This window comes from Opisthocomus hoazin, chromosome 8 (assembly GCF_030867145.1).
Source record: "Opisthocomus hoazin isolate bOpiHoa1 chromosome 8, bOpiHoa1.hap1, whole genome shotgun sequence".
NCBI classification, from domain to species: domain Eukaryota; kingdom Metazoa; phylum Chordata; class Aves; order Opisthocomiformes; family Opisthocomidae; genus Opisthocomus; species Opisthocomus hoazin.
In genome coordinates this window covers 35697138-35718688 of record NC_134421.1, presented here as the reverse complement: position 1 = coordinate 35718688, position 21551 = coordinate 35697138, and the positions used below count along the sequence as shown (strand labels likewise).

General features: G+C 43.6%; 1 protein-coding gene across 6 annotated transcripts in view; it reads left to right on the top strand.

Annotated features, from left to right (window-relative positions):
• The window catches only part of TBC1D30 (TBC1 domain family member 30), a 59023-nt gene that overhangs the window by 19153 nt on the left and 18319 nt on the right, over positions 1 to 21551 (top strand). For 3 of the 6 annotated variants that reach the window (XM_075428627.1, XM_075428622.1, XM_075428624.1), the window contains exons 3-7: positions 12253 to 12314; positions 12708 to 12773; positions 15756 to 15881; positions 16990 to 17175; positions 20360 to 20528. In XM_075428627.1, coding sequence (XP_075284742.1) covers positions 15816 to 15881; positions 16990 to 17175; positions 20360 to 20528 — 421 coding nt within the window. In that variant the 5' untranslated portion in view covers positions 12253 to 12314; positions 12708 to 12773; positions 15756 to 15815. Of the gene's footprint in view, positions 1 to 6510; positions 6771 to 9811; positions 9903 to 12252; positions 12315 to 12707; positions 12774 to 15755; positions 15882 to 16989; positions 17176 to 20359; positions 20529 to 21551 lie in introns of those variants that run through there. The other 3 variants (XM_075428626.1, XM_075428628.1, XM_075428623.1) reach the window with 3 other exon arrangements.

Sequence of the window (21551 nt, the reverse complement as noted above, 5' to 3'; positions counted from 1 at the left end):
CTGCCTTGTCCTTTCAGTGCAGCCATTGAACCCTGTGTTAAGATAAAGGTTTTGACATCGCCTCTATTTTGTAATGTCAGAGTATTTTTTTTTTTAAAATATTTGAGGTGCCTTTGATCTGTGGTGCATGATGTTTAAAAAACGTGAGTCTGTTTCTACTTTTCAGGAATTCTTTCAATTCTCTCCTGTTAGGCTCTGGGAACAAGCGATTCCCAGTCATGGGCATGGAGTGAAACGGGCCACCGTTTGTACCCAGCCCATTGGCACTGGTTGCTGTCACCTGTGTGCTCAGGGTTGCTGAATTATCAGCAAATTTAATTCTTCTATCCTCAAAACCAGTTTGACCTAGGAACTCCAGATACTACAGAATACTAGCTTTTTAATAGTGTGATGGTGAGAGTTGGTGATGTAGAGAGTTAGTAATTTGGGATGCAAGGCATTTCAATATAAACATATTCCTAGCTTTCAGTGTGATTGTATTGCAGAGACAGGTTTAAGAAAAGCTTTTAGCTTACTGCTGAGTGGTTTCCTAAAGAACTCGGGAAAGCAGGGGCTTCATGCTCTGCTGGATTAAGCGTAGCTCTGGGAGAGAAGTACGTGCAGTTCTGGTGTTGCTGGCCTTAGCCCTGGTACTGTACAGATGTCAAGTCTTTCTGCACCTCCCTCATTCGTGGGAACAGCTGCGTCCTCACAAATAGAGAGAGGTTATAGGCAAGTTCAAGGGGGTTACAGGCACATCTGTACTTCTGTTTTAGCAACCTGTGATGCTTTTGAGGGCTTTCGTGTTCTCACCTACGTGATGTGATTGCATAAGCATCTCGTGCCACTCTAAGAACAACGTACGAATTGAGGGACTGCAGTCAGCCTTACCTGCACTGATTCACTGCCTGAGAACGTGGTGCCTCCCTAGACGGGAAACTAGTCATCACAGCTCCACCCCATTGGGCTGTAAACTGCTAGAAACTGCTTTCACAACTCATTTACGGATGCCTTCATTACAGATGTATGATATTTCGAGTGTTTTCATTGATGCTGGAGAAGTTTGGCATACTTCTCAGGGTGTATTGTATCTGCCAAAAATTTCAAGACGCAATATGTTTAGGAATATTATTTAACTTATTAATACACTTACTAGGTGTAACTGTCCATCAGTCCCAAAAGGTAAATTACAACACACATTTGCAGGCAGGTGATGTTGGGGTCAAGGAGACCTGGGCCTATTGAAGGGACCTTCTTTTTTTTTTTCCTCATCAATCCTGTCCTAGCGTATGCACATATGTAGTACAGAAGGCAGGACAGGATACTGTGTATAGGAGGGAAAGGGGACAATGACCAAAAAAACACCTAAATATCATAATGAAGAATCTTGAGTCTGAAGTTCTTTCTTGGCTGTATCCTGATTGTGATAAGATGAAGGATCATGTAATGTATGTGCAGTTGTGAGCTTCTGACAGGAGTTATAGTCTTGTAGATTAATTTCCTATTGAAAGATATACACTACACTAAGCAGTGCTATTTTAATGGTGTTCTCTAGATCAGTCCACCACAGATATGGCTAAACAATGTGCAGGCAATATTCTCGTTCAGACATCTTGGCTATAAACAAAGCCCCATGGCCAGAGAGTGCTCTCTGGTAAGAGAATTCCTCAGACCCTCTGTTTGTCTTAAACCCTCCAAGGACAAGTGGGCTGTTCAGGGCTTCCTTCAAGAGAAGTTTCTGTTAAAGAGTCCTTCCTGTGTTGTCAGTTTTTGAAGGGAGAAAGAAGAAAGAAGGCTATGTGCCCGAAGTCTAAAGGAGGAGGAAGCGTTGGACTAGAATTGAGCTTGTTTCTCAGCTCTGCTGCACGCTTCCTGAGACTAAATGTTTAAATCTTGGCTCTGTGTTTCTGAAAATCATAGATGATATTTCCTATCCATTGTGTGGCTTATATTTGCACTCAAAGACTTTGTAGGCAAGGATTGGCTCTGCTCTTTTTTCTGTGATATTTAATATAGAACACAGTGAGGTCCTGACCTCTTATGTGACATGTATGTACAAAGGGATACAGATGATGACTAATGCAATGGAAAAGTTTGAAATATTCATGCTGTGCTGATGAGACTGTGATGTGTCAACACAAGGCCTACTTGTTGAAAGTGTGTAAAATGAACCTTCTCTAGGCACAAATACAGTAGCAAAATTTCATTTTTTGTCTTGGTTCTGGAACCATCCTTTGTCCAGTAAAGACAATCCTGAATAACTTGTCCAAGAGCAGAGACCAGCTTGTCAGCAGAACTGAATACTTTAGTCCAAAATCATCTTTCTCCTTCTGTACAACACAGATCTGTCCACGCTTACCTGTGGACTCCCTCCCCGTGCGATCATGCAGCTGTGAATAGTGGAGCAGTGCTACAGGCCCTGTGCGTGGTGGTGCACGCAATGGTTACAGCTAGCTGGTAGATCAGAGTGTCTGCTGGCCTGCAGTGTCTGAGGTCTCCGGTCGGTGACGGAGCCCGCGGAGCAGCGTTGGCGATGGAGGAGGCAATGCTCTGCTTGCAGGCCGCGGTGGGGGGAGTGCTGGGCTGTGCTGCCTCACAGGCTCCCGTGTTCGGGGACGTGCATGGGGGCATTGCCGAGCACCTGGGCCCCTTCTGTGCTGAAGACCGAGCAAGCCAGAGGCCTCTTTTTGAGCTGTCAGAGGTGGCTCTGTCTTGTGTGTTGGAGGAGTGTGAAAGTCCAGGTGGGTCGTGCTTGTTTTTAGGCTTTTGAGATCCAGCAGAAGGAAGTGGTGCTGGTTTTGTCAGAAGGGACATTTAGAACACATATAGAACTGAGTAGGATGGGAACTTTGTGCTCCCGTGGTGAAGATGGGTTAATGGGCTAAATGTATTTAAAATAGTTTTGTCTCTTGGGAGAATCTCAGACGGCCTTATCCTTTCTTCCTTCCAAAGTGGACATATTTAATTTCCTGTCTTTTCTCTTACTATTGAAACAATTTGAAAGTGAGTTCTTTTCTCTTTTGAAGCTCATGATGAACTAGAATGCACATCAGAAAATGTGTTGGTACAGGTTTAAAATGTCTTGATTTGCTCACTTCTGTAGAGCGATTTGAAGCCAAGTGGTGATGGGGTTACATTTTCTGGTTACATTTTGTGGGCTCTTAAAGGTAGTATACAGAACTCTGGGGCTTAGCAGACAATGGCCCTGTGCTGTGGTTAATACAATAGATTTTTGCCTTGTTGCAATACATTTTTTCTCATCTTATTTGTATGTACATGCTTTCTGGTATTTGCTGTGTCAGCAGCTGGTGTAGTGATGCTGCCTAAACATAATTTCTAAAACGCTTTGTGGTGAGACACAATGTTATGTTACAATATGTTTTTTACATGAGTACATGTTGCTTTAAGTATTTTTGCTAACACAGGTGTCCAGAACTGTGGCAAACAAGCTTTCTCCCCAAGCTCTCACCTTTTCGCTGGGGTGTTGTGACGCGAATCAGAATTACCGGAGGTCTGTACGCTTTTCTGTGAAATGAAGGGGAATATGTGGAGCTCATGCAATATAATGACCCAGCTGAAGATGTCCTACCATTTTTAGTCTTTTGTTTACATTCAGTCTTCTTTGCACACATCAGAAGAGAACCAGTGAACTGTGCCTTCCAGTAATCCTGAGTCTGGGTAGTTAATGCTCCGTGTTTGCATCTTTAACAGCAAGATTGGGCTGTGGCCCTGTTTCTGCTGCTGTTCTCATTGCTGCCCCATCTGCTTGTGCTCATGCTCCCTTTCCAGCTGCCTGAATTTTACCTCATTGTCCCCGTGCAGACAGAAGAGAAGTGGGCTGAGGGACGGGGAGGTTTAACGTGAATGGAGTTGGTTTCCCTGTGTCAGTACCTGGCAGCAATCATAAGGCCAGTTGTAGCAACAGAGCACGTTATACATGTGAACTAGTATTTCTTATGAAGTATGCTCTGGCCTTTAAAAGGCATGGTTAGCAGGTGGTGGTAAGACTGCAAAGAGATACCAAATGAGTTTTTCAGAAAGTGACTCTGTTGTGTGGGAGGGAATAAGTGAACTATTGGGAGGGAAAGCAAAGTCACAGGTTGATTACTGCAAAATATCTGGAGCTGAAATATCTGGGGTAGCCAAAACATTTTGATTTTTTTTTTTTTCCAATCCTTTGAGTGTCATCTATCTTGTCAGTAATTGCGGGTGAGGACTTGTGGACACGGCCAGACCTCTCTGCAGTTGGTGGATCAAACTAGATTAATAGTGGTTGGTGACATGTTCTGGTTCAGATTCATTGCATTTTCACCAACTTGAAACTATGGTGATTTGTCTGTGAGCTGTAGTGTTCCATACACTTTGAAATTTCCCCATTGTTGAAGACTATTTACAACTTAAGTGGTGAATATGGCAAATTGATACAAGCTGCTGACATGCAGTGTCCTGCTTAGATGTCTGCAAGTCCGGTGAGCGGTGCAGAACACGTCCTGCCACAGGCAAATTAGAGGCTTTGCCTGATCAGTGGTTAAAACCGAATGCCACCCACTTCTCTAAAAGCTAGGGTCTTGCCCTTAAGATATGTATAGATATGCTTAATGGGAGTCTTGTCCGTGTGTCTAAAATCCATTTGTGCGAATGATCCAGTGAGTCATCAAACCTGTTAGTATGGCTTGACTTCTTCATTTTGTCTCCTGAAGTTCATTTTTGCATTTTTTTCTTAAGATTAATGTTGAGTTAATTTGCTAGCATGCGGGAAAGCGTCCTTAATGGTATGCTGGTCCTTAGAAGTAGCCATGTCCCAAGCCACAGAATGATTGTCCTGATTGTTTCCAGTTTTCTTGTACAGTGATGAGATGACAAGTAGGAGAAAGAGCAGTAATGAGGATGCCGAATTCTCATTTTGAGAGCTGGTTATCCTCATCAGTTAAATATTGATGTCTTAGAGTTGGTTTGTAATTGTTTAAAAATTGAAGGCAACATATGATTATGTTCGGTTTAGTGGGATGACTCACTGTGTGGATAATGAGCGGTTCTGGAAACTTTGCTATGGCTCCTGAGACTTTGGGCACTGGCATGTGGTGTTGGGTTAGCCAGTCTTGAAACAATCCAAGAACAATGTGGTGCTATATGTGTATGGTGCTTAAGGAAGAGGAGAGTAATATTACAGAGATTATTATCTGGTTATTTCTGTATTTAAATGTTTTTGTTACAGTCCTGTTGGTACAGTCCATACACCTAAGGAGATGAATTAATTTCAAATGTGATGCTTTAGCTACTAAATCATCATCTCCAGTTGGCACTGAAATAAAGTGGTTTGCATCATCTGCATCAGCAGGGAAGTGTCACCTTTGTTAAAAAAAGAACCACCGACACACAGACTTAATTATCTACTCAGAGTGCAAGCTAGTGACTTTTTTCCAAACGCGAACCAGATATTTAAAGAGGCATGATCAAAATCATGCTTCTCTGAGGAAAAAAAAGGAACTTGTAGAGATAGCTATAACTGAAGTTAAAGAAAGGCTTGCTTCTGTGTTCTGTATTGTGTATCTTTTATATAATTTGCTTCGCTGCTTGTCTGTTGCTAGTTTTCTCCTGTCTTTTTAACGTGGCTGAGAAAAACGTCTCTTTGATAAAGGAGCAGATTGTTTCAAAGCTATGAACACTGGCAGGTAGACTCAGACTTCTGGTAGCTCGGTCTTTGAACCTGACTAATGTGTGATAAATCTACGCTCCTTCCACAGAAGCGCCAAGTGGTTTAGATTGTAAAAGCTATTGTCATTATTCCAAACACTTTTCCTTCTTGTCAGTCAAACCACTAGTTTGAAATTCTATATCTAACCTTTTCAAGATGCTGTTGGGTCAAATAGCACTGGAAAATGCATCTAATAAAATGCTGTTGAACAGCTTCTTTTAACAATTCAGTGCATGGTATGTCATTAGTAATAAGTGCAGTTGCAGTATTCGTAGAAAAGGCTGTTATTTTAGTTGAGGATGTTCAGAGTCTCTGTGCTGGAAAGTCGGAGACACGGAAACCGCGCAGCCCACTCACCCCTGCTGCTGCTGGGTCTGTCCCTGAGCAGCCCTGGAGCAGGACCCGACCCCAGCCTGCACTGGCACGGAGACGCCGTCACCCCACGGCCCTGCCCCTGCCCCCTGCCCTGGCAGCGCTGGTGGGCCCCGGTCCCCGGAGAGCTGCGTGCAAGGGGCCGCGGGGACCGATCCACGCGTGTCGGGCTGCGGGCCTGGAAACCTTTGTGCTGGGTGTTCAGCTCGTTTCATTCTCGGCAGAGACTGCGGTAGCAGCCTGCTGTCAGCGGGCACCGAGTGCGGCGCGTCCGTGCGGGCCGTCCGTGCAGCCCCGGAGCCGCTGCTGCCGCACCCCAGGTGGTGCGGGAGGAGGAGGAGGAGGAGGAGGAGGAGAGGCTGTGGTTTGTTCAGGCAGTGATGCTAGGGCTGTGGGCGGGAGCAACTCCCCCTTTTTTTTTCCCCTCTTTCTCCTCTCCTCGTCCTCGTTCTTCCCTACCGCACCTCGGCGTCGCTGCCCCTGCGCTGCGGGTCCCCGCCGGCCGGGAGCCCCGCTGCCGCGCCATGCCCTAGGGCCGCCAGCGCCCGGCGGGCCGGCGCTGCCATGCGGCAGGACAGGCTGACGGGCTCGCTGCGGCGCGGCGGGCGATGCCTGAAGCGGCAGAGCTCGGGCGGCGGCGTGGGCACCATCCTCAGCAACGTCCTCAAGAAGCGCAGCTGCATCTCCCGCACAGCGCCGCGCCTGCTCTGCACCTTGGAGCCAGGTACCCCGCTTCCCCTCCCTCCCCCCTCGGGCCGGGCGGCCGCTGCCGAGCCCCTAAGCGGCTTAGCGGGGAGGGGGGAGCGGCGGGGAGGCGGCCCGGCTCGGAGGACGCGGCCGGAGGGCGATGAGGGCCGCGGGTAGGCGCGGGGGGAGGGGGGCGAGGCAAATGGCCGCGCCTCGGCGGGGTCCGGCCTGCGTGAGGCGCCGCGGCCTGAGGCGGGGTGCGGGCGGGAGGCAGCCCCGGGCGGGAGGCGGCCGCGGGGCTTCCGCGGAGGCGGAGCGCTGCCCAGCTCTGCAGCTCGGCCGTCTGCTTCCCCCGCTCCTCCCGCCCGGCGTGGCCGCCTCGCAGCGCTTTTGTGCCGTTCGGCTGTGCGCGGTCCCTGCTGCCCCCCTCCCTCCGCTTCTCTCGGCTGCTTCCCGCTCACCCCCGCACGGCCGAGCCGCCGGGGCCCCGAGGTCTCCGCGCCGCCTCGCCAGCCCTGTGCGGCGCACGCTGCCGGCTGCCGCCGTGCCGGAGCCCCCGCCGCCGCCGGGCCTTTGTCTGCGGCAGGGTGCTCTCGGAGTTCGCGGCCCGGCTGTTTCTGGCCCTCGCTGCAGTACCAGAATCCCGTCAGGAGCCGGTGGTCAGCCGGCAGCGCGGGTTGGCGCCGGGGGGGTGGGCTCCCAGCAAAAGAACCGGTGGGTGGTCATCGCTGAACGCGATTGCCTGCCAGCAGAATTTTGGGTCGTTTGTTTTTTTTTGTGAAGAATCGGAAATTTTAATTCCATTCACAGGGTTAGAGCTGTCACTTCTAGCTAAAGCGTTGTGGATCCGTTGTCTGATCCCAGGCATTTACAAAACATAGAAGCCTGAGCTCTGCTAGAACAATGAGAGGGCGATGCACAGAAATATGTGGGATTCCGCTTGCCGTTGTCCTAGCTGCGGGTGTGGCGGGCACACGGGGCTGGCTGCTGCTCTGCTGGAGATGAGTTTCGGACGCTGTTAGCAATAAGGTCTCGGATATATTCTGGTGTAGGTTTATGGGGTTGCTGTTATCGAGGAGATTTCCTGACTCGTAATTCTCACAGATCCATGCTCCTGCAGTAGTCTTCTAATATCCCAGGTAATGATGTTATCTGGATAATTACATTCTTTCACTTCAACTCCCACGAAGACCAGGGGGAATGATCGGAGGTGTAACCACAAATGCCGTAGTCTTAAAGCTAGGAAATCCCACTGGATCGGGGTTTCCATGTTGTTTATATGTAAGTAAATATAGTAACGTCATTCAGGATGCGTGCTTTTGTAGAGTGATGGAGACGGGGTACCTAATGAGCCCTTCAAAAATAAGCTGAATGAAGTGTCCTTCGGATTTCCTTAGTGTCTCTATCATCAGTCTGTCTGCACTGAGAAGTTTCTGTAGACTCCAGGGTTTAAATGTGCTTTGATACACGCCAGTGAGCTCTGGCTCCTGACAAAAGTGATTTCATGCAGAGTTACTCAGAATATTTCGCATTTTGCGGATGAAAACCTACATTTAGAGATAAATTACGAGGCAACGCTAAGAATCTTCCTGAAACAGCAAGTAGCAATAAGGTGGTTTATGTTGCCACTTTTTTTCCCAAGTTTGGACTCGCACTGCACAGAAAGCTGCTTCAGGCCTTTTGCTTCACTTGTTTTCGATAAAATATTTATTTGCTTTCCATGTGAGAGGTTTTAACAGCTGCTTTTAAGTACAGCCACGAACCTACAGCTATGTGCTTCATAAGTTTGAAATTATGGCTCAGGTATGTGCATCAGAAGGTCATCTTCTTATGCTTTTTCTGGTTTAGTATTTCTGAAGAAAATCCCAGACTGTGCTCCATCCTTTTGTTTAATGTTGCTGAGGAGTGGGGATTTGATTCCTTCACCCAGGTACTTGACTGACCACAACGTTTTTCTCCTCTTTTGTGGCTCATTGTGCAGTCCTGTGCTACGTTTTGGTCATGCCGTGGAAGACTGCTAGGGTTTGGGAGTCCTAGGGGTACAATGTTCCCTCTTTCAGCCTTTTGTTGTCCGCAGTAATTGTGTATTTTACGTTGAAAAGCTAATGAGACTGGGTCTTTATCCTTTTTTTTTTTTTTTTTCTCTCTTTTCTTTTTAAAATAGCTTTTCTGCAGTGGTTTCTAGTGACCTGCTTGTAAGGGCATTGAACCGGCCTTATTTTGTCATTCCCCTACGCTTCAGAAATCTGGCTGGTGCCAAACATACGTACCTTTGTGTGTGCTTGTATTTGTGTAGTTAGTAGTTCATATGTGTTCCCAACACATTCCTGCTGACGTGAGTTAATGCGCTTTTTGGGTATGAAGCATCGGTTGAAAGTGTATGAACTAGGGGTGATACTTTATATGTCAAATGACATTATAGCCTGGCCAGCTTGATGTAAAGGGGCTGAGTTGTACTGGCAGTGTTTACAGTCCCCAAGAGTAGGAACTATCGCTGCATATATGGTACATTTTTGCCAAGCTGTCCACGTGGAGGAGCTGGAGAGAGAAGTTCCTGCAAGGCCCCAAGGGGTCTTTTCTGCAAAGAGCATGTGTTTACGTAATGAAGAGGAATGTGGCTCAGAGATGGAGAATTGACAAAAAGGGGAAAATCCAGTGAAGATCGGTGCAGAAGGTCCATGGTAGGGTTGGATAGGTGTGGGGTACTGAGGAGGGCAAGAAGGTATCAAGGAATCAAAGTTAGGTTTGGAGGAGGAGGCATCTGAATGCAGAATTAAAGGGAGTTGCTGGTAAGATGTAGCAGATGATGGAAGTGTAAGGGAGAAAAGATGGTGTGTGGAAGGAGGCCCTGGGGAAGGGCTGGTGGTGATCCAGGCAAAAGTGGACAAGGTGACAATGACAGGGCTGATTGCTAAAGAAAAAAAGGGGGTGGGGGGTGGAGGATGATGGGGGTAGTGTTGATGTAGGAAGGTTTGGGAAACAAAGAGAGGTTGGAGTAGGGATAGGCATTAATCTCCTTGAAGTGCTAAAGTCCAAGGACAAATTCAGTGAACAGTGCAGAAACTGCACATAGCCAGATGGTTCTTGTGCCAGAAATAAGTAACAGGCAAAGAGATGCTGCTCCCAGCTTGCTGGCTGCCTTCCTGCAGATGCCCTGGGAAGTTCCTGGGTGGGTATATAGCTTTTCCTTCTTCTGTCTACTCTTTGTGTTGCAGCTTCTTATTACCTGACTACTTGTTGTGTTTTTGTTGAACAAGGTTGTAATTTTTTTTGTTTTAGGAAATGTGAATTCCATAAAATGGATAGGAATGAGGAACTATTCCTTTATGGTCTGTGGCTCACTCCGCATGGCTCTTCCCCTCCCCTGTCACAAAACCAATGCATAGTTTGATTTTGGGAATATTTCTGGCTGGGAACAAATAAGGGGACACGGACTCCATGGCTTCTACAAGAGGTTACAGTGCGTGGCCCGAGAGGTTCCTTGCCATACTGAAGAGAGAGTGCCACGTGGTCTGGTGTTACCACATGGTGTTATTCTCATTTCTAGTAACTTTCACACCTGTCATAATTGTCTGCCGTGATTTAATACATTTTTGTAGATGGAGATTCAAGGGTCTCATTTCAGTCTCATTTAATCAAGAGAGACAGCTATCTGGCCCCCTGCATGAGCTCTGGTCATGATGTTCGTGTGGTTATATCTTATTTGCTTGATCTTTTGCAGACTTGGCTGTCTCTACTTGCGTCTTTCTTATGAAATTTATAAGACAAAGAGAGAAGTTGTTACTGGGATCTGTAAGTCTTAGAAAACTGTAGAGTGATTAATATTTGGCTGCTGAGTTGGAAATGAATATATGATTATTTTGGAAGGCTTCTTTGCTACAAGGCAATGTTAGATAACGTGTCAACATCTGTTACCTTAACAAAAGGAGTTCTTGGTCATGTTATCTTGTTGTGTATATTAGGTTTTTTCAGTACTCACCACTAGATTGCTTGGGAATGAGACTCACTTTTTCGCGTTTACAGAAAATGTGATACAATTTCATCTTTGTAGGTCACTGGCATTGTTACATTGCTTTGAATTATTATGAAGAGATTTGTCTATTAGGAGTCCCTGCTGAGTGCCATGGAGTTATGGGGAAGAATACTAATAAACAGTTATTTCCAGGAATAGCTGTTAATCCTTTAATGTTTTTCAAGACATTTTCTATTATGGTTTGAAGCTTTTATTTTTCTAGATCTGACAAGTATGTCTTTTAAATCTGAAGCAGGAATATGAAAGCACCAGTCCGCAGGTCTCAGTAATGCAATTCTAAAATGCTAAATTTCTAAACAATGCTGGGTTTTGTGTGAATTTTCTTTCTTTCTCTTCCCCGGCCAAAGGGGGGAAGAAGAGCCTTGAAGGAGGTGGCTTTGTTTTTAAACACGTATTTATCAGGCAGTAAGGGTTTTAAATTACTTATCTCCATTTTGGTGTGCAAATACTGAAAGGCATTTTACATCCCATAACTAGCAAATGACACTACGGTTTGGGTTTCTGTCAGACTTGCAGGCTTAGTCCTCAAAAGCACTGAGTGTTACTGGCGAGTTGATTAGCATGGATTTTATATACTGAAAACCTGGCAGGATTAAAATCCGGAGGTTTTTAATATACGTGGCTATTAAAATATATATTCGAAAATATTTGGCTTGATGGCCTGGAAAGACAAGAAGGTATGCATAACGTAATGGTAAATATGGAGTAATACATCGTATGTAGATTCCGGAGGAAAGATAGCGAAGGGCTTCATTCGTGGTGGCCTCGCTGCGAGGCGAGGCGGAGTTCAGCACCTGCGCCCTGGACAGCGGCATGCGGAGGCCCAAGGACTTGCGCTGCCGTGATGGCACGCTCCGGTGCCACGCGGGGCCCGCTGTCAGCCAAGCCTGAGGTCCTGGGCTGTTAGGTAATACTGTATTTTACAGGCTATTAGCAGGCGTGCTTGACAACAATTATAATAATTCGCTCGTATTGCCAAAATAAAATTTAAGCTTAAATGAGAATAGTGACCAAATGTGCTTTATGTTCTGAGGAATTATAAAAGGTATGATGTTCTGAGCAGTAAAATAATTTTAACACCCCAAACTTAGAAATGAGTTTTGAGTGACTTAATGTCAAGGAGTTGAAATAGATGGAAAGACGCTGTCAGTCTCTGTATATGTTTCTTCTGCGGGCATGTGATAGTTTGCAGTGTATAAATATAGTTTGTAGAATAGTGACCTGCATGATTTTTAGTGAAACGAGTTGTGCCGAATCACATCATTAAAGAGGGGATTACTGCATTTTAAAAACATTTTGTCCATGTACTGCTTAACATGTGCCTTGAATCCACTGTGAAGACAATTCACAGAAACAGGTTGAAATGTAGTTGTTGAAACATGTAGCTGAAATCTTGTGTTCTTATTTCAATTGTGGGTTGTTATTTTTTCCTTCTGAGCTAAATGAAAATAACGACCATGATTATTTTTTTCCTTTTTGTTTCTAGGGGTTGATACAAAATTGAAATTCACTCTTGAACCATCTTTAGGTCAAAATGGTTTTCAGCAGGTAATTTGATTCATTTTTCTCTTTGAGTTTATGAAGGGCTGTGTTCCCTTTGGTCAAGGTACTTGCTCTAGTTCAAAAGTGCATCTGTCATCATAATGTCAGCGTATTATTTGCAATTGCATCAAGAGCTGTTTCATTAGTGTTTGGAAAATGCTATAGGCTTTCTTTGTTTACTCAGATATCTCATAAGTCCTTGTGTCCTAGAATATTATATTTTAATTTCATGAAGTAATTAATCTTTATTTTCCTTGTGAGTGGGTTAAGCAGTTAAACTCTGAAATGTGTGCAGTAAAATTAAATGAGCGTGCACGTCTGCAGTGTTGTAAACTTTACTATACTGTTGCATTAAACTAATGGTGGATTTTATATATTTCTGGATGTGTTTGCTTTTAGTGGCATGATGCGCTTAAAGCAGTGGCCAGGTTGCCGACAGGCATACCGAAAGAATGGCGGAGAAAGGTACGTAGACCTGTATGCTTTGTGGGGCATATTGTCTGGCGGTTTCTCAGGAGAGGTGAATGACGTCAATATCCTCAGTGTTTTTTATCAAATATATGGAAATTTTAAGTTGTACTGGGGATTTTTCCTCATTTACATTCTTCAGTGATAACCTCACAGGGCAGCTGGAGAGACTGAGGAGACAGGTAAAGATGGCGTTTTCAATAGTTGGGCTCTTTCTGCTTGAGGCTTAGGTAACTTATTTTATTGCTTCATTCTGTCAGTCTCAAGGAATTGCATTGGTGAAGCTGCCCCCACAGCTGAAGATCAACTGAAAGGAGAGCAAATCTCCAGTGTAGGCTGTCATACTTATGAAGGTGAAGTTGATAGGTGCTAGTGCTGACAAGAGTGCTCATAGAAACATTTGATGGGGGAAAGGCAGATTGTCTAAATTAGGGAAGTTCAGAGTCAGGAGTGATGTGGAATGATAGAGTGCACCCTTAATGGGAAACTGCATTGAGTTAGTGTTGTAGGAAGGGGTCCAGTGGGATTTTGCTAAACTTACTGTATTGCTTTCTTCAACAACATTTGAAGTTCCCTAGCCTAAAAAAAGGCATGCCTATTAATCTTTTCTATAAAACTGAATCAGACAATCTCAACTTTAAAAATGCAATTTTAATAAAAAGAATATTTTTAAGGCTTTATAAAATATGTGTAGTTCCATAAATTTTTGATGCATCAGATTAATTTCCTTTACCTATTTTCATTTTGCTATATTTCCAAACCAAACTGTGCCTCTTTACAAATCAGGGGGAAAGAAACGGAAGACTTATAATGGTATTGTTTTCCTCACACCACTATGATTTTATTTTTAATCTGCAACTCCAGTGAATCATTATATCCATCTAACAGCCTTTTTTCTTTCCTGAAATATTCTTTTCCCATACTCCAATAAGTCTCTCAGACACTTTTCTGTGGTACATGAGTGCCAGAGGTCATAGAATCACAGAACGGTTGAGATCGGAAGGGACCTCTGGAAGTCATCTGGTCCAAGGTCCCCTGCCCAATCAGGACCACCTACAGCTGGTTGCTCAGGACTGTGTCCATATGGCTTTTGAATATCTCTGAGGAAAGAGACTCCACAACCTTTCTGGATAACCTGTGCCAGTGCTGGGTCACTCTCACACACATGTTGCTTCGTGTTCAGGAGGAGCCTCCTGTGTTTCAGTTTGTGCCTTTGTGCCCATTGCCTCTTGCCCTGTCACTGGGCACCACTGAGAAGAGCCTGACTCCGTCTTCTTTGTATCCTACCTTCAGGTATTTATATAAATTGAGAAGATCCCCCATGAGCCTTCACTTCTTTAGGCTGGACAGTCCCAGCTCTCTCAACCTTTCCCTATAGGAGAGATGCTCCAGTCCCTGAATCCTTTTAGTGGCCCCTTGCTGGACTCTTTTCAGTAGCTCTATATCTCTCTTGTTCTGGGGAGCGCAGGACTGGACCCAGCACTCCAGGGCTGTCTCACCAGTGCTGAGCAGAGGGGAAGGATCACCTCCCCTGACCTGCTGGCAGTTCTCTGCCTGATGCTGGCTGCCTCTGCCACAAGGGCATATTGCTGCCTCGTGGTCAACTTGGTGCCCACCAGGACCACCAGGTCCTTCTCTGCAAAGCTGCTTTTCAACGGAGTGGTCCCCATCATATACCGGTGCATGGGGTTGTTCCTCCCCAGGTGCAGGACTTTGCACTTCTCCTTGTTGAACTTCATGAGGTTCTTGTCGGCCCATTTCTCCAGCCTTTCAAGGTGCCCTTGGGCTTATCAGCCATTCCTCCCAGTTTTGTGCCATTAGCAGACTCGCTGAGGGTGTGCTCTGCCACATCATCCAACTCAGATCTCTGTCTTTTCCTTCTCATTCTGCCCATCTCTGTGTTTGCTCCCACATGACCAGATGATGCTAACCAAAGAAGTAGCATTAAGAAAAGGGACATGGTCTTTTCACTGCCATTCCCTGATTTTCCAATGATTTTAAGATTGATACCAAAATAAAGGAAGTATTTTATGTTGGCAGTGTGCTGATTGCCTCCTTTGCTGGCAGCAGAAGGAGCAGGGTGACATCTGCATTATTGCTGTGGCATGTGACATTTGTTTTCTGGGGCTGGCAGAGATAAAGAATCCAGTCAAGCAACATCAGTAGGATGTCAGCAGTGCCAAAGGCTGCTGGGAGGCAGAATAGCGGCATTCCTCCGCATGGGTGGCTCTGCAAAAGTGTGGGAAGGGACATTTAAATGCAGAAAATATGAGATTCTGGGAGCTGTCTATAAATTCCTTCATCATGCAACTATCGAAGTGTTTAAATCTGTGGGAAGTGTCTGAATTGCTTTTCTCACTTGAGTGAGCTAACGGCTGATGTAAAACTTGACCAATTTGCATTAGTGATTTGTTTCATTTTCCTGAAGAGAAAGATCCTTTTTTGTTACTTGTTGTCGTTGTACGATCTGTGTCTTTCATGGTTCAGGAACTTTTCAAATGTTTAATAAAGGTCCAGCCTTTCTCTTAGATACACATACATTAATCTGTTCTGGTAATTATTAGGCTTTAAAAAGAGTCAAAACATTTGTTTTCGGAACTCCCTATATAGCACGAACAGTTTAGGAAGCCTCTTGTAAGAGTAAGTTACTCTGATCTGAGTGATACTTTCAGATCAATCCCAAATGGTTAATATTAGATACTGTTTCTTCTGCAAAGGTGATCAGAAGAGACCTGCAGTAAAGAGAAGCACCACGAGATTTCTTTTATGGGGTTTCCAGGAGATGGATCCATGGCTGAGTTTGAGGAAAGCCTGCAGCACTCTTACCTTTTTATAAAGCTGCTTGGTGGTTAAGAGGTTAGAAGGGCTGACCTGACAAGGAGGGTCCTTGCAGGAGAGTGTACTTCCAGCTTGGAGGGCCCCTGTGGGTTTTATATGAGAAAAAAAATCATTTTGTTTTTTTGCTTTGTGTATTTTTAGGTTTGGCTGACCTTGGCTGATCAGTACTTACACAGTATAGCCATTGACTGGGATAAAACAATGCGTTTCACATTCAACGAAAGAAGTAATCCTGATGATGACTCTATGGGCATCCAGATAGTAAAGGTAGTCAGCTTTTGTGTTTTATTTCAATTTTTTAATGAAAGGTTGAAATTTTTTTTTAATAGATGGAATTTGGATTTATTTTGTTCTCTGCAACTGCTTTGGCAGAAATTACATCTTAATTCCCTTTGGCCCCCCAAAATTATTTCTCCAGCTTCTTTGGTCCTTCTTCTGCACTGGTCTGGTTAGTGTTAGCTGGGAAAAAAATTGCTATTACTGATTTTGTTTGCTCAATTTCTACTTTTTAATTTTAAAATAAATACTGGAGTTCAATGGAGACAAAAGATCATAAGCGGTTTTTCTTCCTTCTCTCTATAAATAACACAAATGTTTGCTGGGATCAAAAAGCGTGTTCTATAATGAAACAATTGAGCATTTTTCTGTTACTTTACAGGAGTGAAACAGCTTTATGTATATTTCTCAGCTAATTAACTTTTACTAGTTAAAGCAGTGGGCATTTTTAGGGAAGAGCTTAATAGATTTGTATTGCTGTGGTGACTTAAATATTAGTCTATTTATCTATTTAGGAGGTATTACTCTATTTAGGAGAGATTGTGTTCTATAGTCACCTTAATTAAAGTACATGGAGCAAAATACTGTTTTCCTGATTATTACATTGTTATCTGTACTTAGTATTTTAAGCTTATGGATATTACTTATGAAATATTAAACGTTGTAGTACATATTTTGCCTTTCACTTATAGATTGCTTAAATCTCAAGGACACTGGTTTTGGTTTTTAATGTTTTGAAAACTTAGTTGCCTGGTAATTCTTTTATACTTTGATAAAAACAGTTGCTCTTTTTTATTCAATTAAGCAGCTGTTATGTGTTGCCTCTTTGAAACCTAGATACCTGTTAATATCTTCTGTGACTTCATATGAACATCTTTTAGGTAACTTGTTTACTTAAAAGCTGATGAACCTATTTCTCTTCAGTAAGCTAAAGGTTTACAGATTAAAAAAGAAATGTCATCAACTTTGGGAGTATGTATTGGGAGGGTGGGGGTGGAAGGAAAACTGGGACAGGTGGCAGAATTAAAGGGGGAAGGAAAATGCACAGCTTTTCTGTCTGTTCCTGTCTTTTTTTTTTTTTTTTTTTTTCTCTTTAAAGGACCTTCACCGAACTGGTTGCAGTTCTTACTGTGGCCAGGAGGCAGAGCAAGATCGAGTGGTATTAAAACGCGTTTTGCTGGCTTATGCCAGGTGGAATAAATCTGTTGGTTATTGTCAAGGATTTAACATATTAGCTGCACTTATTCTGGAAGTAATGGAGGGCAATGAAGGGGATGCCCTGAAAGTGAGTAAAACATTTCTTTTCAGTGTTGAAGATTGCTTTTAGCTAGTGAACTTTAGAGTAAACCAGTGTGTGAATTTTGTAGACAACTTAAAAAAGCAGGACTTTAAAGAGTTAACCAATTTATATCTGCAGATATTTTGTTATCCTGTCTGAGCTAAAATGAACAGTTTGAATGTTATCACTTTTAAGATTTTTTTCAAACAGAAAAAATGATGGCTCAGCCATAATAAAAATAAATGGGAACACTGCTACTGGCTTCAGAATATCTTATCCCATGATCCCAAATCTGCTTCCAAACATCATAGCTAGCTGAAACCTTCAGATTCCAGTGTCAGCCTCTTGTGTGGCAGCAGCATATGGAGCAGTTAATAAATCTGCTGCATTTTAAAGGAATTTCTAGGAAAACACAAAAGAAATATTTAAAATGAAAGTAAAACAGGAATAAAATACCATAACATACCTACTTTATATCAGAGAGCAAAATACGCTTTCTGTAACTTTTGCTAAAAACTTCCTCAATATTTTTGACTAATTTGTCACATGTTATTGTGATGTTATACTGTGCAGAAGCTCCTGAAACACATTATGATAATACAGGAAATATGATTGCCTAAGGTTTATGCACTCTAAATTGATTATAAGAACTGTGTGCATCCTTATATGATTGGATTGTCTGTTACTGTGAGGGTGCCAGGCTCCTTGTGCTAAGCAGGCGATGGAATGGTGCCAGACTGACCTGGAGAGGTGAGGCACTGAAGGTTGTTAGCGCCAAAATGGGTCTTACCTGGCAAAAATAAGAATGGAAAATAAAGTAATTTCTTTATCCAAGCTTAGCATGTGGGCTTTGCAGGGTTGGAATTTCCCCAGAGGAGAGAGGGAAAAGGAAAGGGGAAAAAAACCCAAAGAAACCAGGGCGGGGGGACACACAAAAAAAGGGGAATTGGGTGTTAGCGTGTGGCTGTTTCGTTGCTGTGGTCACTATGCTGTCTGAAGGAGGTGACGGGTGACTTTGGAACAGCTGCAGAGGCTGTTGCCTGTAACGCCGCCCCCAGAATTGGAGTTATGGGGAATCTGTGCTTGGATTATTGCAGAACCTAGGAGTTAAGGGAGCAAGGGGGTTCTCTGGGGGTTGCCAGTCAGGTCCACTTTTTGGGAAGGACGTTACGAACAAGAGCTCTGTGTGTGGGAAGTGTCTCCCAGGGGCTGGGAAGCAGCTGGCACTACTGACACTGTGGGGCTTTAACAGCACAGGACCCAAGATGGTAGCTTCAGTGAATGTCCAGCCAGGGATACTTGAGTCTTCACTAGTTAAGCTAAGCATGTTTAATTTAAATCCCTGAAGCCACCTCAAAGTTAGCCTACTGCAATTATGGTAAGCAAGAAAATCACAGCTTGCGTGTGTAGAAGCTATCAAAGTATATGTAAAAGTCTCATAGAAGCTGAAACTTAAACATTTTTGCTGCATATTATTGTGGGGAAATATTATAAAGTCAAATAATAAATATGTAGAGATGCATCATGAAGAAAGTAGCTATTGCAAACTGGTAAACGCATGAAGCTACTGTTTTTAAAAAAGCCTTCTCGAAATAATTCACATGCCAGTGAAACAGAATGGACTTCAGTGTTGCAAAAAAGATTTTTGTTCTTTCCTATGCTCTCATAAATTTGAGATTTCTAAAGCAATACCACTCAGTGGGGAGGGAGCAAAAGCCTGTATAAAATTATTTCTTTAAGGTAGGGATTTATGGCTTATGTCATAAGAAATTAATGAAAACACAAATAGCATAGTTGTAAGTTAATGTTGCTATATTAAGTTATTCTTCTATTGGTAAAAATATATCCAAACAAAATAAAGCACGTTTTTGAAAGACAATGAGGTGTCCCAGTATTCAGCAAAGGTTAGAGAGTGCATCTGACAAAACATGAGACTCCAGCTTACCTGTGCACCATATTTTGATCACCTATTTCCTTTCAATCCACAAAACTTAACAAAAAACAAAACAAAAAAACCCATCAAAATGTATAAAAGCTATTGACTTGCCTGTATTGACTACTGATCTACGTGCTTTAAAACATGGAACGGAAGACTGTTATTGCCTGAGAAAATCTTGCAAGGACAGGTGGTAGTATGCGGTCACAAGCAGCTGGGAGAGAAGAGGAAGCAGTAAGACTATGTAGGGTGGTGCTCTTGGAAGTCCGGTGTCTGCCGAGCTGTTTTTGTGGGCATCTTGTGAAAAGAGAGGGATTGGAAAGAGGATTGTCTCCTTTGTATGAACGTGCCATGCTCCTCTAAAGCATTAGAGGCTGTATGAAACAGATGCTAAGGATGCTCGTTTGAAATTTCAACGAAGGAGTAGCAGAGAGTTGAAGCAGATGGGGTGACCGCATGCAGGCTCTCTGGATACAGTTTGTAGAGTGGCCATTGAGATTGTAAAAGATCCTGAAGTGAAGGTCAGCATCTTCTGTTGGGCGGATGATATACATCAACTTCTGCATTGGATTCAGCTATCTCTGCTGGATTTGTTGATTCTCATAAGTTTGACAGTATTCAGTTAATACATTACCACCCATCTACTTGAGCTATCTCACTTGAAACAGATGTCTGTTTAAAATGTCTCATGCTGCTTAATTTAGCACCTTTTAAAGTGACAAGATGAAGTGCAGCACACGGTAACACATCACAGTAAAATGTGTGGGGGATGTTTTTTAAAGAACAGTATCTTGCCTTTTGGAGAGGGAAGAAGATGATTTGGAAGATCAGTCTTCTAGTTGTGGCAGTTAACAACCAGGGAAGGGACAGTGGAACTTTCCAGCAGCATGGGGAATCTCAGACACATGCAGCATCAGAAGTGCCAGATGTTGCTGTTGGTTGGAGTGATGCTTCCAGTTTGGGCGTGGCTTACTGTGACACTGATTTCAGTCATTAATGGTTCATAAATTCTGGACAGCTTCAAGAGGGCTTTGCACCCTGATTGCTTGTGGATACCTAGAGTACCTGCAGATGCTTAAAATGATAATGTTTTGTCCCAGTATAAATGGAGACACCAGAGGCATGTGTTGCCACTGGCTCCAAACCATTCTTTAGTGAACAGAGAACTTTAAAATTCTGTATTTTTTTTCTGTTACTCCTAGAAAATAGCTGGCTCTGTAAGTCCTACATTATTATATTTCATTTGCCCCACAGATCATGATTTACCTAATTGATAAGGTGCTTCCTGATAGCTATTTTGTCAATAATCTCCGCGCTCTCTCTGTGGATATGGCTGTTTTCCGAGATCTTTTACGAATGAAGCTTCCTGAACTGTCCCAGCACTTAGACACCCTGCAAAGAGCTGCTAACAGAGAAAGTGGAGGTAGGTTCAACAGAAAATGCTGTTAAATTCCTTTTTGCTTTTGTTTCATCTGAGCACTGGTCCAGAAATACAGTCTTTGAAGTGTTTACATGATTTTATTGATTACAATATATATTTTAAATTGTTATGGTGAAAGACAACTCTTTCCATTGCTGATAACCTTCACATAAATAGGTGGTGCTCTCAGGAAAAAATAAAGAGGAAATAATTTGGTCCCAGCATTAACTGCAAGCAGAACTGTGTTGACAAGGAAATAAAATGTGTGGAGTGACAACACTGTAACACACAGCTTAGTACAAGGGCTACCTTGAAAAGGTTATTTCTTGCCTTTGCTCAAGATACCTGTCCAATTGTTCCTTGCAATTGCTAGTTTACATAGCTGTTCTGGGAAGAGTTACAATGTGAGAGCCAATGGTGACTGGTTAGTATTTCTTCTCCCGGATGCTTAGCAATCATACACAGGTGCAAAACTCAGGAGCACTTCTTCAGTTGCTACCTGAAAACTGGCTTTGCACTGTGATTTTTTTTTTTTTTTTTTTTCCCCTCTGGTATAGCTTTCCCTCCAGACTTTTTGTTTGTTTTTTTTTAAATAAGATACAGCTCTTTGGCTCTTTGCCAAGCTACTCTCCATGATATTTGAAAGGTCATGGCAATCAGGGGAAGTCCCCAGTGACTGGAAAAAGGGAAGCATTGTGCCCCTTTTCAAAAAGGGTAGAAAGGAAGACCCTGGGAACTACCGACCTGTCAGCCTCACCTCTGTGCCTGGGAAGATCATGGAACAGATCCTCCTAGAAGATATGCTAAGGCACATGGAGGCCAGGGAGGTGATTCAAGACACCCAGCATGGCTTCACCAAGGGCAAGTCCTGCCTGACCAACCTAGTGGCTTTCTATGATGGTGTAACAACAAGGGTGGACAAGGGAAAACCAATGGATATCATCTATCTGGATCTTTGTAAAGCCTTTGACACGGTCCCCCACAACATCCTTCTCTCTAAATTGGAGAGCCATGGATTTGATGGGT